Source organism: Balaenoptera borealis, assembly GCF_965194805.1.
Source record: "Balaenoptera borealis genome assembly, chromosome: 7".
NCBI classification, from domain to species: Eukaryota; Metazoa; Chordata; class Mammalia; order Artiodactyla; family Balaenopteridae; genus Balaenoptera; species Balaenoptera borealis.
Genome location: NC_138864.1, coordinates 106554165 through 106581525, shown reverse-complemented (window position 1 = coordinate 106581525; position 27361 = coordinate 106554165). Strand labels below are relative to the sequence as shown.

At 50.2% G+C, this 27361-nt stretch overlaps 1 protein-coding gene across 1 annotated transcript; it reads right to left on the bottom strand.

The window, feature by feature from the left end:
* Positions 1-692: 692 nt before the first annotated feature.
* On the bottom strand, positions 693-27247 carry CCDC136 (coiled-coil domain containing 136). Its single transcript, XM_082400185.1, is given in 20 exon segments — positions 693-842; positions 844-1034; positions 3925-3985; positions 5839-6132; positions 6799-7080; positions 8157-8378; positions 8750-9244; positions 10758-10985; positions 11449-11643; positions 13282-13467; positions 13902-14072; positions 14352-14510; positions 14847-14987; positions 15237-15405; positions 15987-16098; positions 18311-18634; positions 24234-24308; positions 24392-24646; positions 26169-26276; positions 27062-27247. Coding segments are annotated over 20 exon segments (3768 nt in total). The 5' UTR covers positions 27120-27247; the 3' UTR covers positions 693-800.
* Between the last annotated feature and the right edge of the window lie 114 nt (positions 27248-27361).

Below are 27361 nucleotides of genomic sequence, written 5' to 3'. Positions count from 1 at the left end.
GTAGCCAGTTTCCCCTGCTGCTGGTGCCTGGGGACTTCACTATTCCTCGCTGGTTCTCCAAACTCTGCCTTCTGTACATAGTCTGTTCATTAACAACTCTTAGGTTAAAGCCTTTTTTTTTTGGCTGCACTGTGCAGCTTGTGGGATCTCAGCTCCCCAACCAGGGATTGAACCCGGGCCATGGCAGTGAAAGCCCGGAATGCCAACCACCTGGCCACCAGGGAACTCCCTTAGTTTACTGCTGGGACCCTGAGTGATTATTAAGTCATCTCCGAGAGCAAATCCCTCGAGAAGTCATAAGAACGAAGCCACGAAGGCCCACACGCAGATCTTCTCAGGGCACCCTTCTCGCAGTAGACAGACGTGGGCACGAGACCCAAGGGAAGGTCATTTGGCCCCCGTCACACAAGTACCCAGATCATTCCATTTCTCTGTGCTTAGGTAAATTCCTTGAGATTAGGGTTAGTAGGTACAGACCAATCCAGCTGCGATTCGGCTGGCAGCACAAGGAGCCAGCATCATTTCTTTCTTTCTTTTTGTTTTTTTTCCTCAGCCTCATTTTTGAGGTCACTTGTAGGGTGAGAAATCGTACGTAGGAGCCAGAGCCTTAAGTGAGCACCTGGTTAAAGGGGAACTGCTCTGTTCTGGTTGTGCTGTGAGGTAGCTAACAAATAAAAAGCCACAAAGTCTCATGTGATTCAGCTGATATTTAATTACAAGGAACCCAGGTTCTTACACGAGGCAGGAGATGGGAGCCAGCAGTTCCCCACAACAAGCCTTTCCGGCCTGAGTGGCTGAGGCTAAGGAGATGGGGACACATGGAACATACGGGTGGGGTGGGGGCTCTGGCACAGTGTGTCCTGCCCAAAGCTGAGGGTAGTGGCCACTGCGGATCTGCCCCCTCGGCTGGCCCAGGCCTGCCATCACTCCATGAGGCAGAACTCTGTCTCCTGCGGTCGCATGTTGGGTAACACATACAGAGCCACAGCTGCAAGAGCCAAGAACACCATAGGCTTCCACATCCCAAACATGTTCTGTGGGGACCAAAGACAAATGGTGAGTGCCCAGCCTTCTGAACTCCTCCCTAAGCTAGAGATCCCCTGCCTACTGGTGCTGGAGAGATACCTCAGGAACATCATCATGGTCCAGTCTCTCTTATCTCCTGGGTAACTGCTGCAGACAATGTGGGTTTAGTCCTGGCACCGCTAGGTATCTGGAACAACGCTACGTGGATGACCTGAGCTGGCTGCCTGTATTCATGCCCCGTGGGGTGAGAAGAACCAGCTCCTGCGTGTAGGAGCAAGCTCAGAAGCAGATTTCAGAGAATCCAAATGGTTGCAGCAAAGGATCAGATGCCAGGGCAAGAAAAAGAGGGCAAATTTGGGCCCTTGGGAAATGCAGCAGCATCATTAAATGCTTGACGGAGGAAAAGTGAACTCAAGAGGATGATAAGACTTGGGGGGAAGCGAAGAAAGTGCACCAGAGTACAGCAAACATGAGGTTGTTAGGCAGCCCAGACCGTTTGTGGAGAATGATGTCCTTGAAAGAGACTGAAGGAAGTTGGTCACTGGCCCAGGGAGGCAAGCACCAGGGTCATTAAAACACCTCCTTGGAGAAAACAGAAGTAAAGAGCAGGCTGATGGCAGCCTGCTGTGCAACCATTTGTCCGTGACTGATGAGCTGGATGAGGGCCTGGAGAGGGACCCTCTAGAGGCTCGCCCTCACCTGTAACTCGGGTGAAGATAAGAAGGTGGCTGGTCACCCCTGAGGATGAGGTGAAGCTGGTTGCAAAAGTGAGTGCTTTGAAACCACAGGGTCAAGATTAAAAATAAACACAAAGCTTCATAGGTGAGAACAGTGGACAATGGACTAGATCTAATAGAGATGAATGGAAAATTCTGCCTTGGATCCAAAAAATCAACTGCAGGCAGAGAACGGGGAGAGAACGCTTAGCATATGCAATGTGCAAAGGGCTTTTATAAACAATACATGAAATAAGTTAGCAATGTGATATTAGTTATCAGAGAGCTAACGTGATCTGAGGCTGCACGAAGAGGCTGCTGTATGGTGTCTTCCTACTTACTTGGGAGCAACCAATGAAGAGAGATGATAAAGGGAAACAGGATTGGAATTTTATCTGATGCTAATATTAAGTCCTTAGAATCTGATTCACAATTTACTGGCTGTATTACATGACCCCTCTATGCCTTAGTTTTATCACACGTAAAACGATAGCTACCTCAATGGGTTATTGTGAGAATTAAATGAGTTAATACTTATAAGATGATTAAACAGTGCCTGGCATATAGTATGCATTATGTAAGAGTATGTTCTTTTTATTATTTATGTGGTGTTTTATCATTTATAAAGTACCTTCATATAAATGAACTCATCTGTTCCTCGCATGAGGAAGCCAGAGGATTTATCGTCCTTTCCTTACATCTGAAGAAACTAATGTTCAGGTTATGCATTTTGCCCACTGGGACTAAGCCCTAAGAAAGAGAGACAGACTCGCCCAAGCTGTCTGCCCGCTTGTCAGCCACACCTTCTACTCTACTCTGCTGCCTCGGTTTCTGGATGGGAGCCGCATGCTGGGCCGTAGCCAGGCTCTGGGTATAAAAGGCTCCTCCAAGAGGACGCTTACCCAGGAGTTCCTTCCTCTCACTCTGGTCAGGCCTGGCTGGGTTTGAGTTGGTGAAAGGTTATGGCTGAATGCTTTGGGTCTCATCCCATACGGACCCAGAAATCTGGGAGTGTACCGGGAGGAACAGGTACAGGGAGAGACCCCTCTCACCAAAGGAGTTAAAGGCTGACCGTGGTGAGTAACTGGAATGTCTAAAAGAAGAAAGGAGAAGGGCTGAAGAGAAAAAAAAAAAAAAAAAAGTGAGGAGGAAAAAAGGCAGGACAGAAAAGGAAATAGTGATAAATGCTACCCACAAATGCTCCAGCGGTCACCCTGAACCTATGCAGTGAGCCAACTACACTCCTTTTACAGGGATGTCAGAAGAGAGGGTGGGGGAGTGGGAGTGGCAGGGGGAGCGTGGGAAAGGAGCCAAAACAGGCCACGAGAGAAAAGTTTATGGGTTCTGGAAGGGTTCTACTTGGGCCATAAGACTACATTCTACCTCCTGAATTTGGTGTCCTGTTGACAGATCAGATTACATGGACTGGTGCCCAGAATATATCCGTTTGGTTCCCTGAAAACACTGCATTTCTGGTTAGTGGAAACTTTTCACCAATACCACATTCTCTCCAGAAAGCCTAGCTTGGGAAGCCAATTACAATAGAATCTGACCCCCAAAAGGGATGTGGCATTCTTGTTCTGATTTTTTGGAGACTAGAATCCCCAAACCAGAGAACTTCTCAGTAGAAAGTATATAATATGATAAGAGTTTGATGCCAAGGCTGAAGGACGAATCGAGGTTGTCCTCATACAAATGACCTTTGGGGATCACAACTCTCCAGACCTCCTCTCTCACCCAAGTGGGGAGGCAGTGATTCCTTATTTTGCCATCCTGGGTAGCGACCGTAGTGAGAGCTTGGCTCTGGGGCTAAACAAAGACAAAGGGCAGCCAGGCCAGCCTTGCGGTCAGACATCAGCTCATCGGAAGCAGTCGAGGGAGCTTTGAAAGTAGCCACAGTGCTGGGATCATTCAAATTTTTCCCAGCCAGAGTACAGAAACTCAAACTATGTCAATGGCGAGCATTCCAATTCCGTACAAGTTAGGAAGACATTCTCCGAGATGTTATGGGCTTTGCAGTAGCCCAAGGAAAAGCCAGGGCTAAAACTCAGACCTGACTATCACCTGTTGTAAAATGGCAAAAGCAAGAAGCAAGCGGCTCAGAGAAAAGGGAAAGAGGAGAGGCCAGGGCAACCTGCACCCTCCCTCTATCCCTCAGAAGGAGGGGACGCAATACCAGTACCTGCGTTAGGACGACGTCTCGGCCCACCAGCACCAGAGCAAAGCCGATATGACCACCAGGCCTACGAGAGGCAAGGAGAAGATGGGGGGATCGGGGGCAGGGGATGGCTGCAACATATCAAATGAGAAAGAGGCACGAGGAAAGACCAGAGATGAGAGATGGTATAAAAAGACATAAACACATGAATCCAACAGATAATGAAGATGATAAAACAAAGGGAAAAGAGAAAGAGATCAAGAGGTTAAACAACAGGTAAGCCAGAGCAGCGGTATTTCTTCTCCGCTCCTCGGGCCTGGTTCTTCCCGTGGGTCGCCTACAGGAGATGCAAAACTGCACGGGTTAAGCAGCGGCGTAGGTCCAATTCGGGGCCACATTTTTGGCTGGTCATATCCCTCTTATATCTTGTCAAGCAAGGGTTATCTGCACCTAGACCTTTCTTGTAGGTCAGTAACTGTGGAAAAGTGAAGCTCCAGAGAGTAAAGCTGGGCTTTCCAGATGAGCAGGATGTCTACTTTGCCTGGGTCACTCTAGGAAGGGTAGCCTCCCGCCAGGCCACCTGTCCCTTTGTTAGCCGCATGTTCTGGCTGTTTGCCACCAAGTCTCAGCGTTCTGGGACATCCCCTAGGAGTCTGATGCTGTCATTGTGAGACAAAACGCACTAAAACAAGCTAACAATGGAGAAGGGCTAGTTCTTGACTGCAACCATCTTCCAGAGAGAAAATGAATTTGCAGGCGGTAACACACATGCCAGCAGAGCTGCCTGTAAAAGATGCAGGACCCACTGAGGCAAAGGGACACCTCCATATGCAGACACAAGGAATGTCCTTGATTGTGATGTAGAAAAATCCAGTTTCGTGTTTAGAAAGCTGGCACATGAGGCAAGGAAATCTATGAGGCTCTGAACCGGCATGTGGCAGGGTATGAAGAATTCAAAGAAATAGAACACTGGGGAAGGGGCTGTGGTTACTCCTACGTTTCACGTCCTAAACAATGGTCCTCTGCCATGAGGTTGACATAGAGAACCGTAACTGGGTCCTTAGCCAGTGCTGCAGACTGAACGGACTGAACTGCTGAAAATTCCAGATAACCTTCGAGCTGACTGGGACATCCCACCACAAGAGATTTATTTTCTTCCCCTGTGTTTAAGAGGACAGAAAGAAGCTGTAATGCAAACTGAGGACTTATTCAGGTACTACTCAAACCCTTCGGAAGTCAGAGCCCCCAGTTAACTTCAACCAGGGCAGAGATTCAGCTAGTATGTTCCTGTATAGATGTACCAGTTGTTAAAATACAGAAATATTTTTGTACAGTTGGTACATTACCCAGGATACTCTCACCCGACCTCTCCAGATGTGGTAACTAAGGGGTCAGGGCTCCGGCTGGTCTCCCAAGACTGGCCAATGGCCCTGCTGTACAGATGGAAACATTCTATCACTTCCGATCGGCCCTGTCCCCCACTCTCATGCCCTGTACATAGAGCCCGGCAGGCGACAGCAGCCTCTCCACACCCCTCACAGCAACAGAGGTCAGCCCTAATAGGGCACCTCGGGAAAGCAGGACTGGGTGACTCGCCCAGGCTGACAGAAATGCGTGGTGCGGTGCTAGGGGAGGGCGAGGAACCCTCCTGAAGTGAGTAACGAGGGTTATGACCACATAAATGAAAGGAGGCAGGACTCCAAACAGCACGCCCCGGTTCCCAGAGAAGGTGCTCTCTGTGAGACAGTTCCACAGCCTTTCCCGCAGACTGCTCTCTCCAATCCCACCTCCACCTCCACCTTCCCCAGTGCGATGCCTCAGAGCTTGCTGGCCTCTACTCCTGTAGAAGTCCATCCAAGGGCTGGGTCACACCCGAACGCTGGGCACCTGCGCCCAAGAGCCCATTTCCCACATGATCCTGCCTTTGGCTGTGGTTACCTTTTTGCTCTCAGAAAGCTTGAGGGGGTTGCTTCCCTCTGAAGCTTCATTCTCCTCCTCCTCTTGGTTGTCTTCTTCTTCCTTACCCTCCTGTCTGTGGAACTCTTCATATCTCTCCTCCTGATCTTCTTTGAATTTAACCTCTCTAGGACCTGATGGCTCAGAAACTAGTTCATCCCAGGACTCCTTTGTTTCGTCCTCAATTGCCTCCTTCGTTTCCTCTTCTATTTCCTCTTTCGTTTGACCGTCCAAGGCCATGTGGCTGGCCTGGTAGTACAGCACCACCTCCAGACTCTGTGGGGCGGAGGCAGTGCAGGATGGGGGATGCTGTTACCTGGGAAGATGCCCACCCTCATGACGATGCTTAACTAACTCAAGAACACGCTGCTTCCCACAGTGCACAGACAGCACTGTGTCCTGGGACTGAACTGATGTCCTGCGCACAGTGTGGAGGGGGTAGCCACACCCAGGCTCTCTGGACTCGTACCACATCTATCTGGCCATTAGCCATTTCCAACCGTTCCCAGAGCTAAAGATTCTGCACCTCAACTGCTGCTTCCTACCCCTGCCTGGTGACCCCCATTTTATCCAGTCCTCTTCCACCTATATGTACACAACTGCTTTGAGTAAATCCCTCTCTTTCCATCCATTTGGTCCTTCTCTTGGGCATGTGACCCAAGAAGAACAACAGGGGCCCCAGAAAATTGCACTGGTCTAACTGAAACAGTCATCCAGCCTAGGGGCTCCAGGTCTGAGTGGTCTGTATTCCACTCTCCCCTTGACCTCACAGGAAAAGGGAGTACCAAATTGCTATTAAGATAGAACTACTCTAGACACATTAGAGATCCCAGAAGCTTCTCTACAAATACCTCATCTGGTCGGAATGGTGGTGAAGGTGATTTTCCTTTCTAGCATCCCCTTTAACTTTCTGCTTATCTGGCTACCAAGGTTACTACTCACCTTTCTGGTCTCAAAGCTGACCTCAGAACTCTCCAGGCTTGGCTTGGCCACGTTTTTACTTTTAACCCCATTGGCATTCTCGTTCATGTTCTGATTGCCATTCGTTCCCTTGGTTTCTTTGGTAACAGAGGACCTCTCCTCTTTGAGCTGGTGAAGCTCTTCCTGGCAGCACTGCAGCTGCCCCTCCAGCTGCTCCTGCACGGCCAGGAGCCGCCCCTGCTCATCCACGCTAGCCTGGTACTGTAGCTGCAGCTCCCGCAGCTTGGCCTGCAGTTCTTTGATCTGTTGGTAGTGGAGGCCCAGTTATCCACAGCTGGGCCTACGTGATCAGCCTGGCCCCTGCTTCAGAAATCTCCCTGCTAAAGCCCAGGGGGACGTAGATAATACAGAAAACATTAAACTGTTGAAAATGAGCCTCTAAAGCAGTTTTAGAGGTTCTCCCTCACTTGAGGCACTTGATGATTTACATCTAACATGATCAAAAAAGGATGACTAAAATTATGTTTTTACTGTGAACTGTCAGGGGGAATGACAAAAGGGCTAACCCCTTCTGAACCGTGGGGCTTTATTACGTAGTTGTTTTTGATGGGAACTCCTACTTTGCCCAAGCTATTTCTCTAACAGGTACAATCATTACTATAGGAACTGTGTTGTATCCTCCCGAGACTGGACCTGGGCTCCTGCACCTCACTCTGGAAACAGAGGCAAGTGCCAACCCTGCTCCCTACTCCCTGGTTTTGTCTTTCCTGGCTTCTGGCAGCACATCATGGCCTCCTTGGGTAGGTACCAATACTAAGCAACCTAGGCCCACGTGTTTCTTGCTCTCTGAGCCTCTCCCATGCGTACAGTGACCCCCACTGGACAGAGGACTACTCGTCAGAGACAATGCCCTCTGTCCCATTCCTAGTGGATGCAGAACACTCTGCTTGGCACTATGAGAGATCCAAAAGAAGACACAGCCCTGTCCTTGAGGTGCTTACAATCTAGTTGAAGAGACAAGGTGGAATACACACAAACTAAAGAAAATTGGAGGTAAAAAAAATACAACTCTCCAGAAGTGCTCTAGGACAAAAGAGAGAACAGAAGTGGCAAAGGGGAAAAAAAAAATCATTCAAGGAGTCTTGACGATCAGTAAATCCCAGCACAGTGGGCGCCTGAGAAATGTCCATCAGTGGCACAGCAGACCGCCCAGCGTCTCGGGGTTCAGCCCCTGCTCTGTCCCTCTGACCAGGAGGAGGGCAACCGTACAGAGCTGGCAACGAGCTCCTGTCTCTCTCCTCAGCCTCTCTGAAAGGGCTCCGACCTCCTCTGGCTCTAGGGACTCCTACCTGAAACCCTGCCTCCCTGAAAGCAGTTACCTCGTGCTCCTCCTTTTGGGAGGCAGCGGTCTTCTCGAGGCATTCCACGCACTCCTTGAATTCCTTCTCGCAGGCATCCAGCTCTTCCTTCAGCCCTTTCTGCTTGTCTAGCAGGTTTCTCATCCGCTGCTGCAGCAGGTCGTGCTCCTCCTGGCTGAGCTGGTACATGGCCTGCACTCCCTGCAGCTTGATCAACACCTTGGCAACCGTGTCCTCAAAGCGCTGTGGAGGGCAGGGGAGTGATGACGGCACCCTGAGGAGCCCCTGCCCTCCGCCCACTCTCTTCGCTAGGCCCTTTCTTGGGTACAAAACAATGGCCACAAGGATCTGAAGCTGCCCAGGGGGAATCCTGTATTTCTTCCCATAAAGAGCACCATGACTGTGTCGATGAAAAGTCCTGAATCTTAGACTTCCATCCAGATGGAGCATCTCCGTATGAGGCGGGCAGAGTACCTCATTTATTTCCTGTAAGTTACCCTGCTCAGCTCTGAGCCCACTGCCCACTTCACCTCTTGTGCCCTTCCCCGTGACTTCTCTCTTAATAAGACAGGAACCTTCTTCCCCTATCTGACCTGACATCTGGTTACTTTTACCTCCATATCTTCGGGCTCGGCGAGTTCGTCGTCCATGCTGCTGCTGACGTAACTCTTGTGACAGGTGTCAGAGCTACTGCTGGTGCCGTAACTCCTCTTACAGGCAATGCTGCTGCTGCGGTAACCCCTCCCATAGGACTCCCTGGTACTGGTGCTACTGTCATAGCTCTTGAGGAGGCTCCCTTCGCTGGCCTGGCTGCTGTTGTAACTCTTGTGATAGCTCTCGTTGTCATCAATGCTGCAACCTCTGCGACAGTCCTCGTTGCTGGTGGTCGTGCTCCCATAACTCTTCTTGTAGGACTCAAGGCTCACTTTCACAGAAGGGGACTGGACTTGGAGCATCTGCATTTCTTCCAGGCAGAGCTGCAAGTCGGCCTGCAGCCTCTTCCGCTCCTCTAGAAGCCGCTCCTGCTCCTGCTGCAGCAGCTCCTGCTCGGTCTGACTGGCCTCGTACAGCTCCTGCAGAGCCTGCATCTGGGCGATGATCATCTTGGACTGCCAGGAGTGGGTGGGGAAACATCATCGTTACTCTAGACACTGCGGTCCTTCTAGCTGCACCCCTCCTGGTGCGGATGTCTGAGAGCACAGGTCAGAGCACTGCACACCTACCCTCCCGTCTCACCACAGCCTAGATCTTTGACTTCGCCTACAGGTAACTGGCACGTGTCAATTTCTTGCTCACTGGAGAAAATCTCTCTGGGACAGACAGTCCACGATTTCTGGCCCCCCGTTTCTGCTGGTTTCCATGCTCTGGTAACTTCCTCTCTCCCTGGAGCAGCACTGAGTGGATCGCAAGGTCACTCGGGCTCCCTCCCCTCCCCTCTTCTCAGTCAGGTGTATCCATTATCCTGACCTCTGGGGCTCAGTCCCCTCCTCCACCCCCAATTCTAAAATCAGGCCTGGCCTTGAATATGAGCGTGTGAAGAACTTCTTCCTCAGAAGATGCAGACTTGGAATCAAGGTCTCACTACAAGTCCCTGTCGTAGTGAGGGACTCCGCCTGCCTCAATTCCGAATCTGGCCCCTGGGCATGTTTTCCAGGCCCTCGGGGCCTGGCTTCTTGGCAGCTGATGCCCAGGATGAGATCTGATTGGTTAAGGGATTTTTTTTTTTTTTTAAGGGAATATTTTATACCTGGTTCTTGGTGTCTGCTATCCAGGCTGAAATCTGACACCCCTGAAATCTGACCAAATCTCAGTTTGGACTTCCGCTATTCCCTACCTCTATCTGCCTGTCTAGGCTAATATCTGAACAAATAGATTGAAATCGAATAAATTTCAATTTCAATAAATTGAAACTGTCTACCTGCTCTACCTTGCCCCCACTGAGGCCTCAGACCAAATGCATCTCCCAACCCTGAACAGACTTGTCTAGAAATCTCCTTCAGGGTGACCTCAGAGGCATGACCACTTGCTGGTGCTTGAGACCCATGGATTCTCTAGTCTAACGTCTCTGACCTGGCTGTTATTGCCACAAAGTTCCAATGAAGACAGTGAGGTCACTACCAAGAACCCCACATGCTGGTAATTCTTCCCTTGGAAATAAATGGCCTCAGATGTGCCTCATGTAGAATGCCAAAAGGTTACAGATTTTGGTCACTGGAAAGCTTACTTCTCGATTACCAACCAGCTCATGAGGAAAGGATGGCATGTTTATAGAGTCAGTCCTAAGGAATCCAAACAAACACTAAGTTGATCTACTTCCAAATACGTCTGGAAAATGAGATGTTGAAGAGATTGAGTCAAATTATCAGGAGATCACAAACTTCCAGGTCATCTGGATTCTAAGTGTTCACGGTGCTTCAACTGGGCAACCATCTGAGGGAGCAGCTAAGGCCGTACCTAAAGCCACATCTTAATGAGCCCCTGAGTGGCTGAGAGGGTAGAGCTTTAGCTTCATCCTTGCTCCTGGCAAAACAGGCCTTCGGAACTCTGACCCCTCTGTGGAGCCCCCTTTCCCTACAGTGCTGCTGCCCCCAGAACTATCTCCCTGCCTCTTGCTATAGTTACCTTGTTATGACCACATTTTGAGGACTTAGGCCATTTGGAATCCTTCGGATTCTCCAACACTTCCCGGAAATCAGACTCCTTGAAACGTTGCAGCGCTCCGTGCAGTTCTAATTGTTCTTTTAACATACTTTCTTGATTCTGTATCAGTTTTTTCTGCTCCTCCTGCATGCTTTGGTAGAGCGTCTGTAGTTCACACAGGTCTTGTAACTTTGTAAGGAGCTCCTGACTCTGTGAGGCAGAGTGGAAGGAAGGGGGCTAGAACTGTGGTGGTTACACAGCAAGACCTCTGCCTCCTTCCTGCTCGGGACCCTTCCCTTAAGGGGGCTGGTTCTGCACAGCCCATCTGGGACAGGAGGGGAGTCTCTCTTTGGAGCCCTGCTAGTTGAGTAGTAATGACCCATATGTTTGGATGCATTTTGCAGTTTGCAAAGTGCTTTCAAGTACATTTTCTCCAGACGGACTAAATACCTAAATATAAAATGCTGGACAGATTCCAGAGTATAGGATGTATTTTCAGATTTAGAGCCCTAATCAGCTATATTGAACAGTTTTGTTTGAGGAGGTTGGTGAGAAAGTAAGGAGTGGTTGCTTAAGAAGAGAAAAAGTTCCATCCCCACCGTTTTACTTCTCCCAAGCACAGTCACACCTGGGCAGCTCCTCACAGCTAGCAGCTGCCCCTGGCTGTGATTACCTTGTGGAAGAGACCAGATCTGGGGAGCGGGAACGTGAGCCTGTGCAGCTCTTCGTGCAGCTGGCCCTGCTCCTCCTGCATCCTCCTCTGCCTCTCCAGGAGCTCGCACTGCTCCATTTGCAGCTGCGCCATCTCCTTCTGGCTGGCCTTGTACCTCTCCTGCAATTCTGTCAGTCTGAAGAGCAGTGCGTCACACTGTGGACGGGGCAGGGCGCGCAGGGGTGCTTACTCTGGGAGGCAGGCTCCCTGGCGTTTCTCTGCCCCGTGCGGTCAGCAGAGCACTCCGTGTTCTCTTACCTCTTGTGATTCACCAGGGTCTCCCACCCTGTAGTCACCTTAGACTGATCACCCCAATCTGCATTGCGCCCATACAGGCCTAGATGCTGAATGGGAACCCCAGCAGGCTGCTCAGAACTGAAGTTTGGCTGTGCTCTAAATTTTGCCTACTAGTTCTTTCTGAGGGCAGTTTTCGAGGGAGGTTATCAGCGCCCCTCCCTTCTCATTTCCCCACCTCCATTTCCTCTGGTAGATACCATTTTCCCCATCCTGCAGGGAATTCTAGTTCCTGTTACTCTCCAGTTGTTTCTATAACTAATTATGCTCCTTACCAATAAGGACTTACTTTCACCCTATTTTCCCCATTTTTGTTTTCATAATCAGCTTTAAGAATCTTTAGAGAAGTATGAGCTATTGCTGAATTTGGGTTGAGAGGACTAAATCATCCCATGATTCCAAAAACCCAAATCTTCTAATATCAAACTAATCTCAATGTTCTTTTAGGAGGAGAGAAGAGGCTGGCTCTGTATGCCAGCATGCTTCTCCCTTCCCATAGTTTCTTCCACTAGGAGAGAAAGTGATGAGCAAGTTATGCACCCCCTGGACCTCTAAATGGAGTGGGAGTGGTGGGGGGGGGAGGGAAAGTGAGCCTGGGTGTAGAAAGGCAGGTGGACTATTGGGGCAGCCCAAATAACGTCCCCAGTTCTGTGTCTTCTGAAGGCCTTTCCCTGGGGACACAGCCTGCTGTCGGCTGTGGCAGGAGCTACTGAGTATTCTGGCAGAAGGCGACTAGCTCCACCATCTTTTGGAATCTTGCACCTTTTTTGCATCATGCTTCAACATTTTTCCATTTCCTGTCAGTGGTCAGGAGCTCAAAGTACTCAACAAGGCTAACTAATAATGACTTGCATTTTACACACTATGGAAAAAAGGGTAAGTGAAGAAGGAAGGCCTTATTTATCACTACCAGGATTTTTTACTAAAAGAAAGTGAGATAAGAGTAGTATTCTGTTCAATTTAAAGAGGGTAAAATTCAAGTTTGGAATTTAACTACTCTGAAGTCACAGAATAAATCCTGAAAAAGCCTGGGTTCTTCTCATACCCAATCAGCACTCTGGGCACAGACCATGCCTTTTGACAAGAGCACCTACAATCTGCCTCAGAAAACTGGACCTTCTCTTTCTAGTTCTAACAATCGTAGTTGTGTACATGGGCCTATGTATATGTTCTTTTCCACGAATGACAAGATATCACTACAGTTCTAACAATAAGGTATAAATGTCTACACAAATGAAATCATGTGTGAAATCTTCAGGTGTTCAGACTGGATCCAGAGGTATTGATTCTACTAAGCTGTGGCTTGGGCTCCAAGTCAAGGTCAAGGCCAAGTTTTAAAGTTAACAGCATGGGGCTCTGCCTCTGTTTTCTGCCTTTCCACATTCATCTGTGATTGGACAGGAAGTCCATCAAGCCTGTTGGTTGGATGAGTTCATCTTTTGCCTCTATACCTCCGCTCTCCAAGGCTCAGGAGATCTCACCTCTTTTAATTACAATTACCTCATCAGCACACTTTCCCCTGTCCTCTGGGATGGACTGGGTGGTCTGGAGCTGCTGCAGCTCCTGCCGGCAGAGCAAGAAGTCCTGCTCGAGCTGATCATACACGTGCTTTTGCCGCTCCAGCGCGTCCTTGCTGGTCTGGTACAGCCGCTTCATCTCCTGCAGCTGGGCGTGCATCTCTGCATTCTGGGGCAGGGGAGGCAGACCCCGCCACCATCCCAGAAGCCCCCGTGGCTGCACTCTCTCCTCTCAGGCAGGGACTAAAGGGTCCTGTCCTTTCCAGTTCCAATTTCATCCCAGCAGGGACTACCGGAGATGGACCAATCCCTAACAGGCTCTATACAGAGACCTGGGACTTCCTCTTTTGGAAGGTGGGGAAGGGAAACGGCTTCCTTTTTACAGCCCTTTCTGATTTAAAAATTGAAGGAAGCTGAGCGCATCGTGACCCTTTGAGATCACGTTTCCATGAAGCACTTTTTTTTTTTTTTTTGAAGCACTTTTTTATCTCCCTCATCGACAGCTCCTCCACAGAACTCCACCACCCCACTCCTCCTGTGGACCTGTCCTCTCATGGGAGGCTCTGCCGTGCTACATTCTCCCTCACCTGAAGCTTCTTTTACCTTCTCTCTGCTCTCTTGGAAGGAGGCCACGATGCCCTTGAGGTGCTGCACCTCTGCCTCGTGGCAGCGCAGGCTGTCCCGCAGCTGCTGCTGCACGGCCAGCAGCTTGTCCTTCTCACACGTGATGTTCTGGTACTGCAGCTGCAGCTTCTGTAGCCGGCACTGTAACTCCTGCGGTGCAGGGGGCCTTGGGCAGTACCTCCGGGATCCTCAACCCACTCACGCTTCTGCTTGAGTCACTCTCAGACACAGACAGGCTGAGAATCCACTTCTCCCTGCCCTGCGCTTACGGGTGTCCTCTCGTCTAACAGAGGACTCGAGGGCGGCTGGAGTTCCGTACCTGCGGTGCCGCACAGGTGGCAGCTGGAGCTATTTCAACACTCAACTCTTAACCCCCTCCCCGCAAACCTCTGGCACCTAAGCGGCCCCTCACCTCGGGGTCGCTGTTACCTTCTCACTCTGGCTTTCTACGACTGCGGGTTTCATAACTTTGAGCTGCCGGAGCTCAGCCTGAAGCTGTAGCTGCACCTTCAAGAGCTCGTTCTGCTCACCCTGGCTAGCATCGTACTTTTCCTGCAGGGCACAGAGTCTGGTCCTCAGCTCCTCGCTCTGCGGTGGGGAGGGTGTGGGAAGAACGGTTACTCTCACAAGTCAGCGGACCCCTCTCCAGACCAGAGTGGTTCTTTTCCAGACGCAGACATCTTGAGGCATTCCCACAGGCCTTCGGTTTAGTTTCTTTTCTGCGGCAGACACTCGATAACGACTACCATTTCTAGAATGCAATGCTGTGTGACTTCTCCAATTGCTCTCTGGTAGACGACACCCCTGGCTGCAGGGCAAGAGTCAGCAGAGCACAGCCTTCCTCTGCGCTCATCCTCACCTGAAGTGGCGACTCCACGTAGGCCCTTCTGCCCTCCCCGATGCCCTTCCCCTGTCAGTGTTTACCTGGGTGACACTGTGGGAAGTCTGAAACCGAAGCACCTCATTCTGTGCGCACTTGAGCTCCCTCTGCAGCCGCCTCTGCTCCTCCTCACTGGTCCGGCGATGATGCTGTAGCTCTTGCAACTCACAACTCAATTTCTCACACTGTGTGGGAAACGGAACAGGCAGGCGGATTTACAACAGGTACCATAGGCACTCTGGGAACAGGCTTGGGCAGAGTATGGCATTCCTTTTACCGGAATATTCAGTAAAAGGCCAGCAAGTGAGACCCTGGAGTCCTATCTCTTGCCACAGCACCTGCCTCCTTTGTCAGCCTTGTACCTAAGGAGATGCTGCTGCCACAGGCCAGGAGAAGGTGGGAGCGAGGCCGTAAAGGGGCCTGCCTTTCCCTACCTTGTTCTGCATGTCACGCATCTGCTCCTCAGCTCCCAGCAGCTGCTGTCGCAACAAATGCATTTCAGGATCAGGCTCCAGGAAATCCTCTTCTGAAGTCTGAGACTCTGCTGACTTCATATTCCGTAGTGCTTGGGACCCCAGCCACCTTTCTGTTGCTCTTCGTGTCCTGTAATCCAGAACCCTGAGTCACGTTTGGGAGAGAGCTCTGCCCGGCACCACCTGCCAAGCGTGCTTGGTCCTGATGCCCTCACTTTAGGCAAAAGGAGCCTTCTACAGTGACTCACCTCTCAAGCACACCTAGGAGATCATAGAAAAAGTCCCCAGCACCTCAATCTGCAAAGGCATGTCTGGCTCTGGGAGACCCTAAGAGTACTAATCCAGGCGGACTTGAGGCTGGGCCTGGAGTCACGCCAGCTCCAATCTGGAGGTGATATACCATTAGACTGAATCAAGCCTGGGAGGACAACAAAGGAATTGCTTCCTATCTACTCTAGGGCAGAGCAAACCAGACCTAATGCCTAGAATGGAAGAAAACTAAATTTTAGAACTCACTCAATTCTAGTCCTGAGACATCGGAGTTGGACCCCAAGACCTACTTCTTGGCAGTATCCATATCCTTTGGATACCATGGAAAGGACCGGCTCACCAGGACCGCAGGGAGGCTCATTAGCCTGGTACCTGCCTTCACCTGAGTTCTACTCAGGGAAAAGCCCAGTCCTGAAGAGCCCCGCCAGCCTCCGGCTGTACCTCTCACTCTCCAGATCCGCAAGCTGGCCCGTGAGGCTGCTGTTGCTCTCCTGAAGGGCCTGGTACTCCTCGTTCAGGAAGCGGCAGCGGTCCCGCAGTTGCTGCAACTCTTCTGCAGAGGACAGGCAGAGAGGTGAGATCCCAGGGAGGAAGCACTGGTGACCAGCCCCCAGTTTTCCTGCCTAGAAATCTGGCTGCAGAAAGCTGAAGAGTTTCTTTTTCTAAAGACAGATGAGATACCACATGCAGAGGCTTAGAAGACAGGGCCCGGAAAGTTCCACACTGCAGTGAGTCTTTGTCCTCTTTCAGTTAGCTGCCCTTCTTTTCAACTTCCCAGAAGATTGCCCTGTGTGCCCATCTTCAAAACCCCAACCAAGGGGGTGGGGTAGGGGTGGCAGGGGGAAAAAAACCAACCAAGACAGAGTCCTGAGAGTTTTAGGAGCTTGCGAGGGTTTAAGTAAGTTTTTGGTTTACTGTATTTAAAGTTTCCATTCAACTGTTTACAGTTAGTTTCCTCTTACACTTTTAGTACAGAAAGCTGAGAGTGCTAACTGCCAGATGTCATACTGCCAGTGCCGGGCTTTTACTTCCTTTATTACCACACCAAATCCAGCGGCCTGTACATGGCCAAGAATTCTTTCTAATGATCTTTTATCTGCTGACAAAAAAGCCCACCCCAACCAAACCTACAAATCATCTGCAGGCATCAGCAGAGATCTGGTTGAAATGTCCCAGCACATGTCCCTAAGTTCCAGATACCAATACTTTTTAATGCTGTGATAACAAACACTCATATCTGTTTTGTTTCTTCATGATTAAGAATTATTTCTCTCAGAATACTAACTCTGCTGATATTTAGAGAACACTAACTTGCTCAAATTAGAGCACAAGGCCTATCTTACCTGCTTTGAGATTCAACACCCTGAAATTCACTTCTAATGTTCCCTCTTTAGTCCAATCAAAAGTCCTCGGCATACTCCAGATTATCATAGAAGGAAGGAAGGAAACTAATCTTTAATGAAAACCAACCACGTGCTAAGCATTAGACTTGATGAGCCCAGCCTCAGATCCAGTTGTATGTGAGTGCTTTCAATACACTAGGCATTTCATTTAATTCCCAAAATAGTCCTTTAAGGTTTTCTTCCTTTCTTTCTTTCTTTTTAAATAGACTTTTAGTTTTAGAATAGTTTTAGATTTACAGAAAAGTTGCAAAGATACTGCAGAATTCCCCGGGAGTGTTCTCACCTAGTTTCCTCGATTGTTAACATCTTCCCACGGGTACATTTGTCATGACTCAGGAATGAACACTGGTACTTTACTGTTAACTAAACTCTATACTTCATTCAGATTTTTCTACATTTTCCCTAAGGTTCTTTTCCTGTTCCAGAATCCCATCCAGCTATAAAGTTTTATTAATCAATTTTTATAGCTATAGAAACTGAGGTCCAGGGAGATAATAACCAGGCAATTTATCCTGCTAATTAGCAGAGCTGAGATTCTGAACTCGGGTCTGTTTAACTCCAGCCCAAGCGTTCTCACTGTGCTGGCCTCCCTTTCCTAGTACACCAGTCCAAAAGCGCTTCTGAGAGGCCTGCTACAGCTGGGAAAACTTGCAGTTCTTTGATTCCTCGTTGATTGCCTCTGCTTGACCTGGCCTAGTACAGGGCCTCGCATTATACCCAGATCATAAATCTAGCCTCAGAATAAAGGCAAACGCTCTCATGTCATGAAGCCTAGCAACTAGCTGGGAGACTCTGAGCAGAGCTCTAAGCTTTTGAGTACTCACGTATTACTGGAAATAACCTCTGTTCCTCTCCAGCTGTCTTGTGCTCTGGTTTGCTGCCCCCTAAAGCTTCTACTTGGGGAGGGCTAAAGGAGGCTAAAAATTAGCATTGTGGGCATTCTGGGACTTGGGAGCAGTACTGGGAACCCCTCACCCCAACCCACACAGAAAGTGACCCAAGTAAAGCACCATGATGCCAGAGCAGTGGGAAGTTTTCCAAGGTGACCGGCCCCTATACGCCCACCCCAGAACTGGCCACTTTCCCAGGAAGGGCTTTAGCATAGGCAAATCAACAAATGCCCAATGGCTCTCTGAGGAAGAATTCTCAGGGTACTAGCTCCATGGTGCTATTTCTTACACCATTATGGACTGGTTATATGACATCAAGTTTTTCTCTCTTACAGTCTTGAATCCAACATGGAAGCTTTTTCTAGAGGCTCCCAATTCATGATCTAAGCCCACCTTCCACCATCTTCTTGTGTACTATTTCCCTCTGCCTGATTTGACTGACAGACCAGGAGGAGGGCTGGCTTTCTCATACCTTGCATCTCAGAGAAATCTGAGAGACTTAAACTATTGGATGGGTCAGAGCTCTTCATTTCTATTTCTGCACGGAGGGAGGTGATCTCCATCTCATACTCTCCTCGGATGCGCTCCATGTCCTCGAGTTCATTCTGCATCCGGCAGAGATCCTCCTGCAGGGAGGCTATGTCACTCTCATGTTCAGTCGCAGAGTCCTCCGCTGCTTGCCGCAGATTCTGGATCTCAGCCTGGGCCAAATGCAACTCTTGTTCTATTTCCTTAAGTTCACATTCTTTTTCACGCTCTAACAGGGAAATCTCCTCCCGTAGAGACCGCAGCTCACCTGCAAAGCCCGAAGACAATCTTGAGATGATCAAGAGGACAAGTGAACTAATCTACCATATTCTAGAAGCACAAAGTTAAAGGCAGACTTATTTCTTATCTGGAAACTCCTGACAACCTGCTCTCTACCCCATCAGAGAGGTATAGCTTCACCTGATATGGAATAAAGGGAATACCTAAGAAGAGAACAGAGTGAGTCTACGTAGCAAGGTGCAGTAGAAAAGTAGATCTTGAGGTTTGCCAACAAAAACAAATTAGGCTACTCCAAACAAAAAGTATTAAGAGCTTCTATGAAATCGCCTGACAGTTAAAGACCAAACCTAATTTACAGCATTTTACTGATGCCCTGAGTCTTTCCAAAAAGCCCCTTACTAAAAAAATTTACACAGACTATTTTCATCTATTCAGTCTGGGAACTTAGAAATCACAGAGCCTCAGATCTCCCATGAACTGCCTGTGTAAGTACTGGTCCCAAAACAATGTGTATTTAGAGCTCACAGCTGAAATTCAAATATAGGTTCATCTCATGAGAACCAAACATGGGAAAATAACCTAGATGCCAATCAATAAGGGATAGCTTAAATTGAAGAAGGTAAAATAGAATATTGTCAGCCATTTAGAAGGAAGTGGCAGATCTATAGAGAAGACATGAGAAAGTTTCCATAATATACTAACTAGGAAGAAAAATGAGCTGTAAAATACATGGTATTATCTTATTTTTGCAAAAAATATTCATATGTATAATATATAACACAAATATACAAAGACATAGAAAAAGATCTGAAAAGCTATATGTCCTAAACCATACAGCATAGTTGCTTCCGAGCAATGAGACAGCATGTGAGAGGGACTTTTACTTTCCACATCATATATATCAGTGCTGTCTGACATTTCACAACAAGCCTATATTTTATAATAGGTTTTAATTTACAAAAGAAACATGTCAGGGCTCTCAGTATCCGTGGAGCATCTCAAGGTTTCTGGACAGAGGTACCCATCCAGGATCAGGAGAACCTAAAAGTGGAGCGAGAGTAAAAGGCACTGCCACCAACAGAGAATTCAAAATTTGGGAGTCCGGATTCGGGAATTAGTGAGGATTGGGTTGGGAGGGTCAGGACCTTCCCACAAACTCTTTGCAAGGCACACTGTCCCCATCCCTTGCCCCCGACTCCTGTTCATTCTACTCACCCTTCAGATTTCAACTTTCCCTAGCCTCTCCCCCAACCTCCTCAAAAAATTAAGCAAAGCCCTCCATTAAATGCTCTCATAGCCCCTTGTACTTTGCAGTGTGTGTGTGTATATAAAACGTTGGTCTCCCCTTCACTTGTAAGCTTCATGGAGACAGGAAACATGTCTGGTTTTCTCACCATTACAGGTTCAGGATCTGCCAGAGAACCTAGCATAATGCACTCAATAAATATTTGCTGTATTCATGCATAAATGAGGCAGGGATACATCTAGTCCACAAACTTTTACTGAGGACCACGGGTACAGAATTACATGTTCGGGGTGGGAGGGAGACGCAAGAGGGAGGAGATACGGGGATATATGTATATGTATAGCTGATTCACTTTGTTATACAGCAGAAACTAACATACCACTGTAGAGCAATTATACTCCAATAAAGATGTTAAAAAAAAAAAGAATTACATGTTTGGGTATTTTTTTAAAAACTAGAACAGAACATGGAGGTTTGAGAAGAAATATTTGGACACACTGCAGACATAAATGCTGAGCGGACCAGGTGTCTCGGAGGCGGGGGTGCGGGGTGGGAGTAGCACGGGGGTAGGTCTCCTGCCAACCTCACATGGGCGGCTCCGGCCACATCTTTTGCCAGTCTCTCCTTCTCTACAACCATCCTAGCTGTCTCCTCTCTTCAGTCTATTCGACAAGTATTAACTGATCACCTCTGTGCCAAGTCCAAACATCTCCACTTAGATTCTCTGACTTCCTTCCTGTTTGAAGGAAACAAAGTCCTTGCTCTTTCCACTACCGAACGGACACACAAGTCAACAGGCCATTAGGATAAAGGCCTGGGTGGGTTTTCTGTTGGAGGGCTGACCAACCTCTACTTCCCCACTTTGCCCTCAATGTTCGGGTTCAAATCTCCCTTAGGTTCTCCTCTGGGGTCTAGCCCTAAAAAATGACATTCTCACATGCACTGGGGAACGGAGGAAGGTCGCGCTCAGCCTCAGAAAGCTCTTAATTAGAAACAGAGGGGCGGAGGGGTGGGGCTTGCAAGCAGGCCCCAGGGAGGGGCTTATCGGCAAGACGGGCGGGGCGGGCCTGGCTGGGAGGTGGAAGGTCCTGATCAGGGCTCCGAAGAGCTAGCGCCGGTTGACAGCGAAGCTGGGGCCGTCGGGGCGAGGCCGAAGACCCGGGGAGGGGGACACAGTGAAGTCAGTTCTCACTCACTGGTTATGGCCTCCATCTCGCCAGAATTCCCCCGCCCCCCCCGGAAGCGGTCTCTCTGGGGGGCCTCCTGCCGCCAGCCGGTCCCAGCCCCCGAGGGGCTGCGGCGGCCAGAACGGCCTCTCAACACCAGCTACCTCTGAGGCCGCGCGCGCCCCCTCCTGGCGGAAACGGGCAATGCGCGTGAGCAAGGACTCGGTTTCCTCCCGCCAGGTGGGGTTTGGGCGCCTTCACCAGACCCGCAGCCCCACCCCCACCCCACCCCACCCCCGCGCTCAGATGAGATCTAGTGCTCTACTGGATCCTTTCCTCCATCAGACCAACATGATCTACTGTGACCCATCCCCCCAAAACCAAAACACCAAAAGCTCTCCCTTGACTTCATTTCCCTTATTTCTCTGCTTCTCTTCAAGACATGACTACGGGAATTATGGGTACTCACCTTCTCCATTTCACCTCCCCTTTCCTCTTCGATCCCGATACAATCAGGCTTCTATCTTCACTGAAATGTCTCAGAGCCCTCCATCTCACCAAATCCAATGGCCATCTTACCTGACTTAGCAACTTCTGCCACCGCTGATCACTGTCTCCTTGAAGCACTTTCTGCTCTTGGCTTCCAGGTCACCAGATGCCTCAGTAGTCCCTCCTACCTCAGTCTCTTGTTCATTTCTCCTCCCCTATTGGACTTTTAAATTCTAGAGTACCCCTGGGATTAGACCCTTTTCTCTCCTCTTTCTATATCTCTCCATGTGATTTCATGGTGATCTCCCTTGGATTCAAATGTCATCTATATGCTAATGACTCCCAGATTTATATCTCCAGTCCTGATTTCTTCCCTGGTTCTAGATTCATATATCCAGCTGCTTCCTTAATATATTTACTGAGATGTCAATAGCTATTCCAAACTCAACATGTAGAAAACGTGTCTTAAATGGTTACCCTGGCCCCAAAATTTGTTCCTCGTCAAGTTGTCCTCATTCCAATAAATAACACCACCGTCTATTCAGTTTCTCAAGGCAAAGTCATATTTCATGTCTCTCTTATCCCCCAATCCAATTCAGCAAGTCCTGAGAACTCCAACTTCAAATTACATTCTCAATCATCTCCATTTCTACTGCTCTAATCCCTCTAATCCAACCAACCATTATCTCTTGACTGGACTATTGCAGTTATTTGCTGACCAGATTCACTGTTTTGACCCCTTTCTCTTCATCCAATTTCCACACAGTAGCTGAAGTGCTCTTTTAAAAATGTAAAGTGGGGACTGCCCTGGTGGCACAGTGGTTAAGAATCTGCCTGCCAATGCAGGGGACACAGGTCCAAGCCCTGGTCCGGGAAGATCCCACATGCCGGGGAGCAACTAAGTCCGTGCACCACAACTACTGAGCCTGTGCTCTAGAGCCTGCGAGCCACAACTACTGAAGCCCGTGTGCCACAACTACTGAAGCCCACGCACCTAGAGCCCGTGCTCCGCAACAAGAGAAGCCACCGCAATGAGAAGCCCACACACTGCAACGAAGAGTAGCCCCTGCTCGCCACCAGCCCACGCGCAGCAATGAAGACCCAATGCAGCCAAAATAAATAAATAAATAAATTTATTTTTAAAATAAAAATGTAAAGTGGATCATATCCCTCCAGCCCTGGCTAATACCCTCCCATGTTTTTCCACTATACTTAGAATAAAAGTCAAACCTCTCAGCTGACCTATAAGGCCCTCTGTAATCTGAACTCTGCCTGCTTCTCAGAACTCTCTCTTACCCAAGTCCTCCACATGCACTTTGCTCCAGCCACAATGGCCTTTGTTCTGTCCCTCAAACACATGAAGCTCATTCTTGCCTCTGACCTTTTGCAGTTGCTGGTTCATCTGCCCAGTGTGCACGTCCCTCAGATCTTCCTCATTATTCAGTTCTTAGCTCAAATGTCCTCTTCTCAGAGGACTTTTATAACTACCCTATCAAAAATAAACTTCCATCTTACCCTGTCTCTCCATATCATATTGTTATATTTTCTTCATAGCATTTATTGCCACCTGAACTGGTGGTGTTTGTCTATTTTCTGCCTCTCCCCATTAGAATGTACTCTTCGTTAGGGGAGGGATCTGGTCTATCTCGTTCATAGCTGGTCCTCCAAGTATATAGGCACTCAATAAATGGTTGACAAAACATTTAAATTAGCCCTATTTTACAGTTAAGGAACTGAGTCTCAGAGAGATAAAAGTGACTTGCCCAAGATCACAAAGCTTGTTATGTGGCAGAGCTGGGCTCAAGAATCTAGGTGACCTGAGACCAATGCTCACACTCTTTTCCCTGAGCAACATAGCTTCTGCAGTTTCTCTCCTTCCCCTCCCCTCCCACCTCAGCCTGTTTATTGTCTACTTTTCCTGCATCTACCTTTGCTTACATCTTCTTTCCCTTCTCCTCTCCCACCTTGGCTTGCTCCTCTCCAGGCCTGCTTGCTGGACTTCCTTTTTTTTCCATTTATACTTCTCTTTTGGCTTGATCTCAGTTCTCCCTGGAGAGTCCCTGCAGTTTTCTAGGACAGCTCCCAGGAACCTTCCAAAAGCCCACAGATGTAACAAAACCTGCCTCTTTATTTGGCGGCGCAGTGGAATGTGGGACGACTGCCTTGCTGCTTCCCAGACAAAGGCACGTGGGTGTTAGAAGAAAGGGCTTTTGGGGCCACCAGCTCGGTCCTAGGGAGCAAAAGAAGCGTTCTCATCTGCCTCCCTTAAAAGATGCAGAGAGTCCCCTCCAGTCACTTCTCATTGGCTCACTGCTCTTCCCATGATGCCCTTGGAGGGACAGGCAAAAGCAATCTGGTTTGGAATTCAACCTTGACTACCTACCTGTGGCACTGACCAGGAGAACAAAGAAAAAGGGATGCAGGTGTGAGGGGGAGAGACTGAGGAGAGAAAAAGGAGAGAGCCTCGGAAAGGGGGTGAAATGGGAGGGCAAGAAAGGGAAGGAGGGGGAACAGAAGAGCCAGTTAGAGGTGCAAAAAGAAAGGAAATTAGATAAAGAGGAGGATGGAGAGACAAGGAAAAAAGGGCAAGAATAGTAGAAGAAAATGAGGAGAAAGTACCGAATTCGGTTCCAATGGTCTGCTATGTCTGCTATGCCTCAGCCAAAGCCTCAAGAAAAAAGTACTCGGATGACCACCTGCCCTCCAGTCCGAGCGCTAGGATTTACCTTGGAGCTGCTGAATCTGCTTGGTGAACACCTCTGCCTGCTGGGCGCTGGCCAGCCGCTCATCCTCCAGGAGCCCTGCAGTGACGGGGAAGCTGGCATCAGGCCTGGGATCCAGGGCCTTTGGGCCCAGGCCCTCCGGCCCCATCACAGGCGCTCACCCTGCAGCTCCAGCGAGTCGTCCTCATGCTGCCCTGCCAGTTCCCGGGTCTCCTCCAGCTCTGCCACCAGCTGCAGCACCTGAGCCCTCAGCTCCTCCAGCTCCGTCTCCGTGAGGCTCAGGCCCCGGTGCTTGCCAACCGACAGGGAGCCCACGCTGCCACCTTTCTGCACTTGATCATCCTCTTCTTCCGCCTCTTCTTCCTCTTCTTCCTCCTCCTCTTCCTCCTCGTAGAGAGCTGGGAGTAACACTTCCCCTAGGAGAGACCCACGCCCCGCCACCAGCGAGTAAGAGCCAACTTCCTTTCCACAGTCCTTAGAGGGCCCTCCAACTCACTGTCCCAGGGCAGAGATGGTATAATAGTGCCACCTGGTGTCCCCCAAGGAGCCCCTGGGCAGGATGTGCATGCATGAGGAGCCCTCAGGTGTGAGAGTCAAGTTTGGAGGTAGCCCATCCCCCTCCCGGGCCCTTTCTGGACCAATGTCGCCCCTGCTGGCCTCCAAGTACTGCCTTCGGGCAGACTGGGCAGCCAGGTGCTGGCTCAGCCATGTGAAGCTGGCACAAGGATACCGGCTTCTTCCATCCTTGTCTCTGGGTAGCAGGACAAGTAGTCAAGAAAGAATTCAGACACCGGATGTATCTTTAAGCCAAACAGGGCAAGAATTATAGTTTGGGGGTTTGTACAAAGTTTACAAATGATCCAGGTAGCTTGTGAGAAATTAGCCTTTCCATAATAAGAAAGGGTTGCCTGTCAATAGGTAGAGAAAGAGAACATCTGAATGAAATGATTCTAAATGTTTTATTGGACAAACACTGGGGCCCTTTCAAATATATTCTATCAAATAGCCTTTTTGGAATTTTCTACCAGGTCCACTTTTCTTTCCCTGCTGAGTGTCAGGAGATCTCCCTGCTGACCACAAGGCAGTTTTAAGGGGGAAGTCACAGGTTGTACTTGTGTATAAAAGATAGCCTGACATTTTAACGCGTTCAGAAACTGGGGTGTGCTAGTCCTCAGCCTCTGGCTGGCGAGCACCCCCTCCTTTGCTGCAATGCAGTTCCTCTAAATAGAAAATCTTATTGGATGGTAATAGTTTGCTTTGTTTTAAAATTTGGAATCTCTGATCTTTGTCCAATAACCACAGCCTAAGATTCATCTGGGACTCCTTGCATCATCTGTCCCCCTTGGGGGAGCAGGGTTGTCCATATTGAGTGTGCATAGGGACCCTTCACAGGAAGTCCTGGAAACAGGACCAGCATCCTTCCAGGCTCCTGGTGTTGGTGGGGATACATGTGTGTTGGGAGGTTGGCCTTCTCACCGGCCCTGCTCCCAGGCTCCCTCTTTCAGGCGGTAAGATAGCCTAGAGAACCAAAGCCACAAGGCTTCCATTTGAAGTTAGTGGTGGTGGCACCAGAAAGACAATTCACGTGCTCGTTTCCCTGCTTTTCAAAATAAGAGACAGCTTGGGATCTGGGTCTGGAGGCAGTGAGAACAAACCCCCTGCTGACAGGCTGCTTCAAAGCTCTGTCCAACGAGGCCTCTTTCTGTCTGGCAGCTCCCCCGGGACACACAACCTGGTTAGCTGGTGATTAGGACTCCAAAGGGATGTACCCTGAACTTCCCTCAAGGCCTGAGCCCTGAGAAGGGGTGGAGGGGGCTGAGCTGAACTGGGGGGAAGGGCTGTGTCCTGGCTCAGAGTTTTGGGGGTCAGAGGGAGGAAGGAGAAGTGAAGGGAAATTGGGTGAGGGGGATGGAAAGAAAGTTTTTTGGGAAAACTCACCCTCCATAGCTTGCATCCCCCGCCGTTCCAGGGACCCCCAGCGTTGGCCTTTCTTCCTCTCACAACCCTCTGACACCTCGTAGGAGCATGAAGTGGTCACTGTGGGTCCTGTGAGCAGGGAGAGAGGAGGGATTGTGGGATGGTAGGGGCGGCTGGGGCGCAGCTGGGGGCGGGGGGAAGGGACACACCTTCTGGCCCTTTGGAGCCCTGGGTTTTTCATCCCGGTGGAAGTACTTGGCTCACTCTGCCAAGAGCTGCGACTCTCCTCCCCAGGCCGTCCCTCAAGCTGGGCCTACGGGGACACCGCCCTGACTGCCCAACCTCTCCTGCACCCCCGTTCCAGGCTCCTCTCCCTTGCACAGGCAGAAAGGGTGTGTGCCTCTTTAGCCCAGAGGGGACAGGGGGCAGATGGGCAGGGATGGCAGAGGGCGGGATCCAGTACAGAAGAGGCTGAAAGGGTGAGGTGGAAGGGGAAGGGGTTGATGGCGGGCAGGGGTCGTGTGGGAAGGGGCTCTGGACCGGAGCCGCTCCCCTCCCCTACATTCTCTCCCTGGACTTCGTCCACCCCACCCCCGGCCCGCGCTCAGAATAGTTGGGGGTCCGAGCGGGTGCAGGGTCTGGAGCCCCCAGGGCTGGAAGTACCGTTGGTCTGGAGAGACGAGATTGAGAGGGCTCCGGGGAGGGACTGCCAGGGAGGATGCGGCCGGTGTGGGGAAGACCCAGCCCGGAAAGATGGAGACCAGGCCTGGGTGGGAGGCGGGATGGAGGGAGGAAGACTTAGGACGTAAAGGTGGGGAGCAGCGGAGGGGAGAGAGGACGTGGGGGCCTGGAGGGAGGAGAGATGGAGAGGAGGAAGGGGCGGCGATGGAGTGGTGAGGGAGGGGCGCTCTGACCTGGGCCCGGGCAGCTCCAGCCCGCGGCGCCCGCGCCGGCCCCGGCGCCCGCCTCCATGGCCGCTCGCGCCGCCGCCGCCGCTGCCCGGAGCAGACGCCGCCGCCGCCGCCGCCGCCGCCACCGCCTCCGCGAGGCCGGGGACCAGAGCCGGATGCTCAGGGGAAGGGAGGGCGGGCCGGCCGAGGGGGCGGGGCCTGGCCCGGCCACCTGACACCTCCCCCGCCGCCGCCCGGAAGCCGGCCCACCACCAGAACTCCCGGACCCCGTGCCGGCGGGAGGGTGCCGGGAGGCCGAGCGAG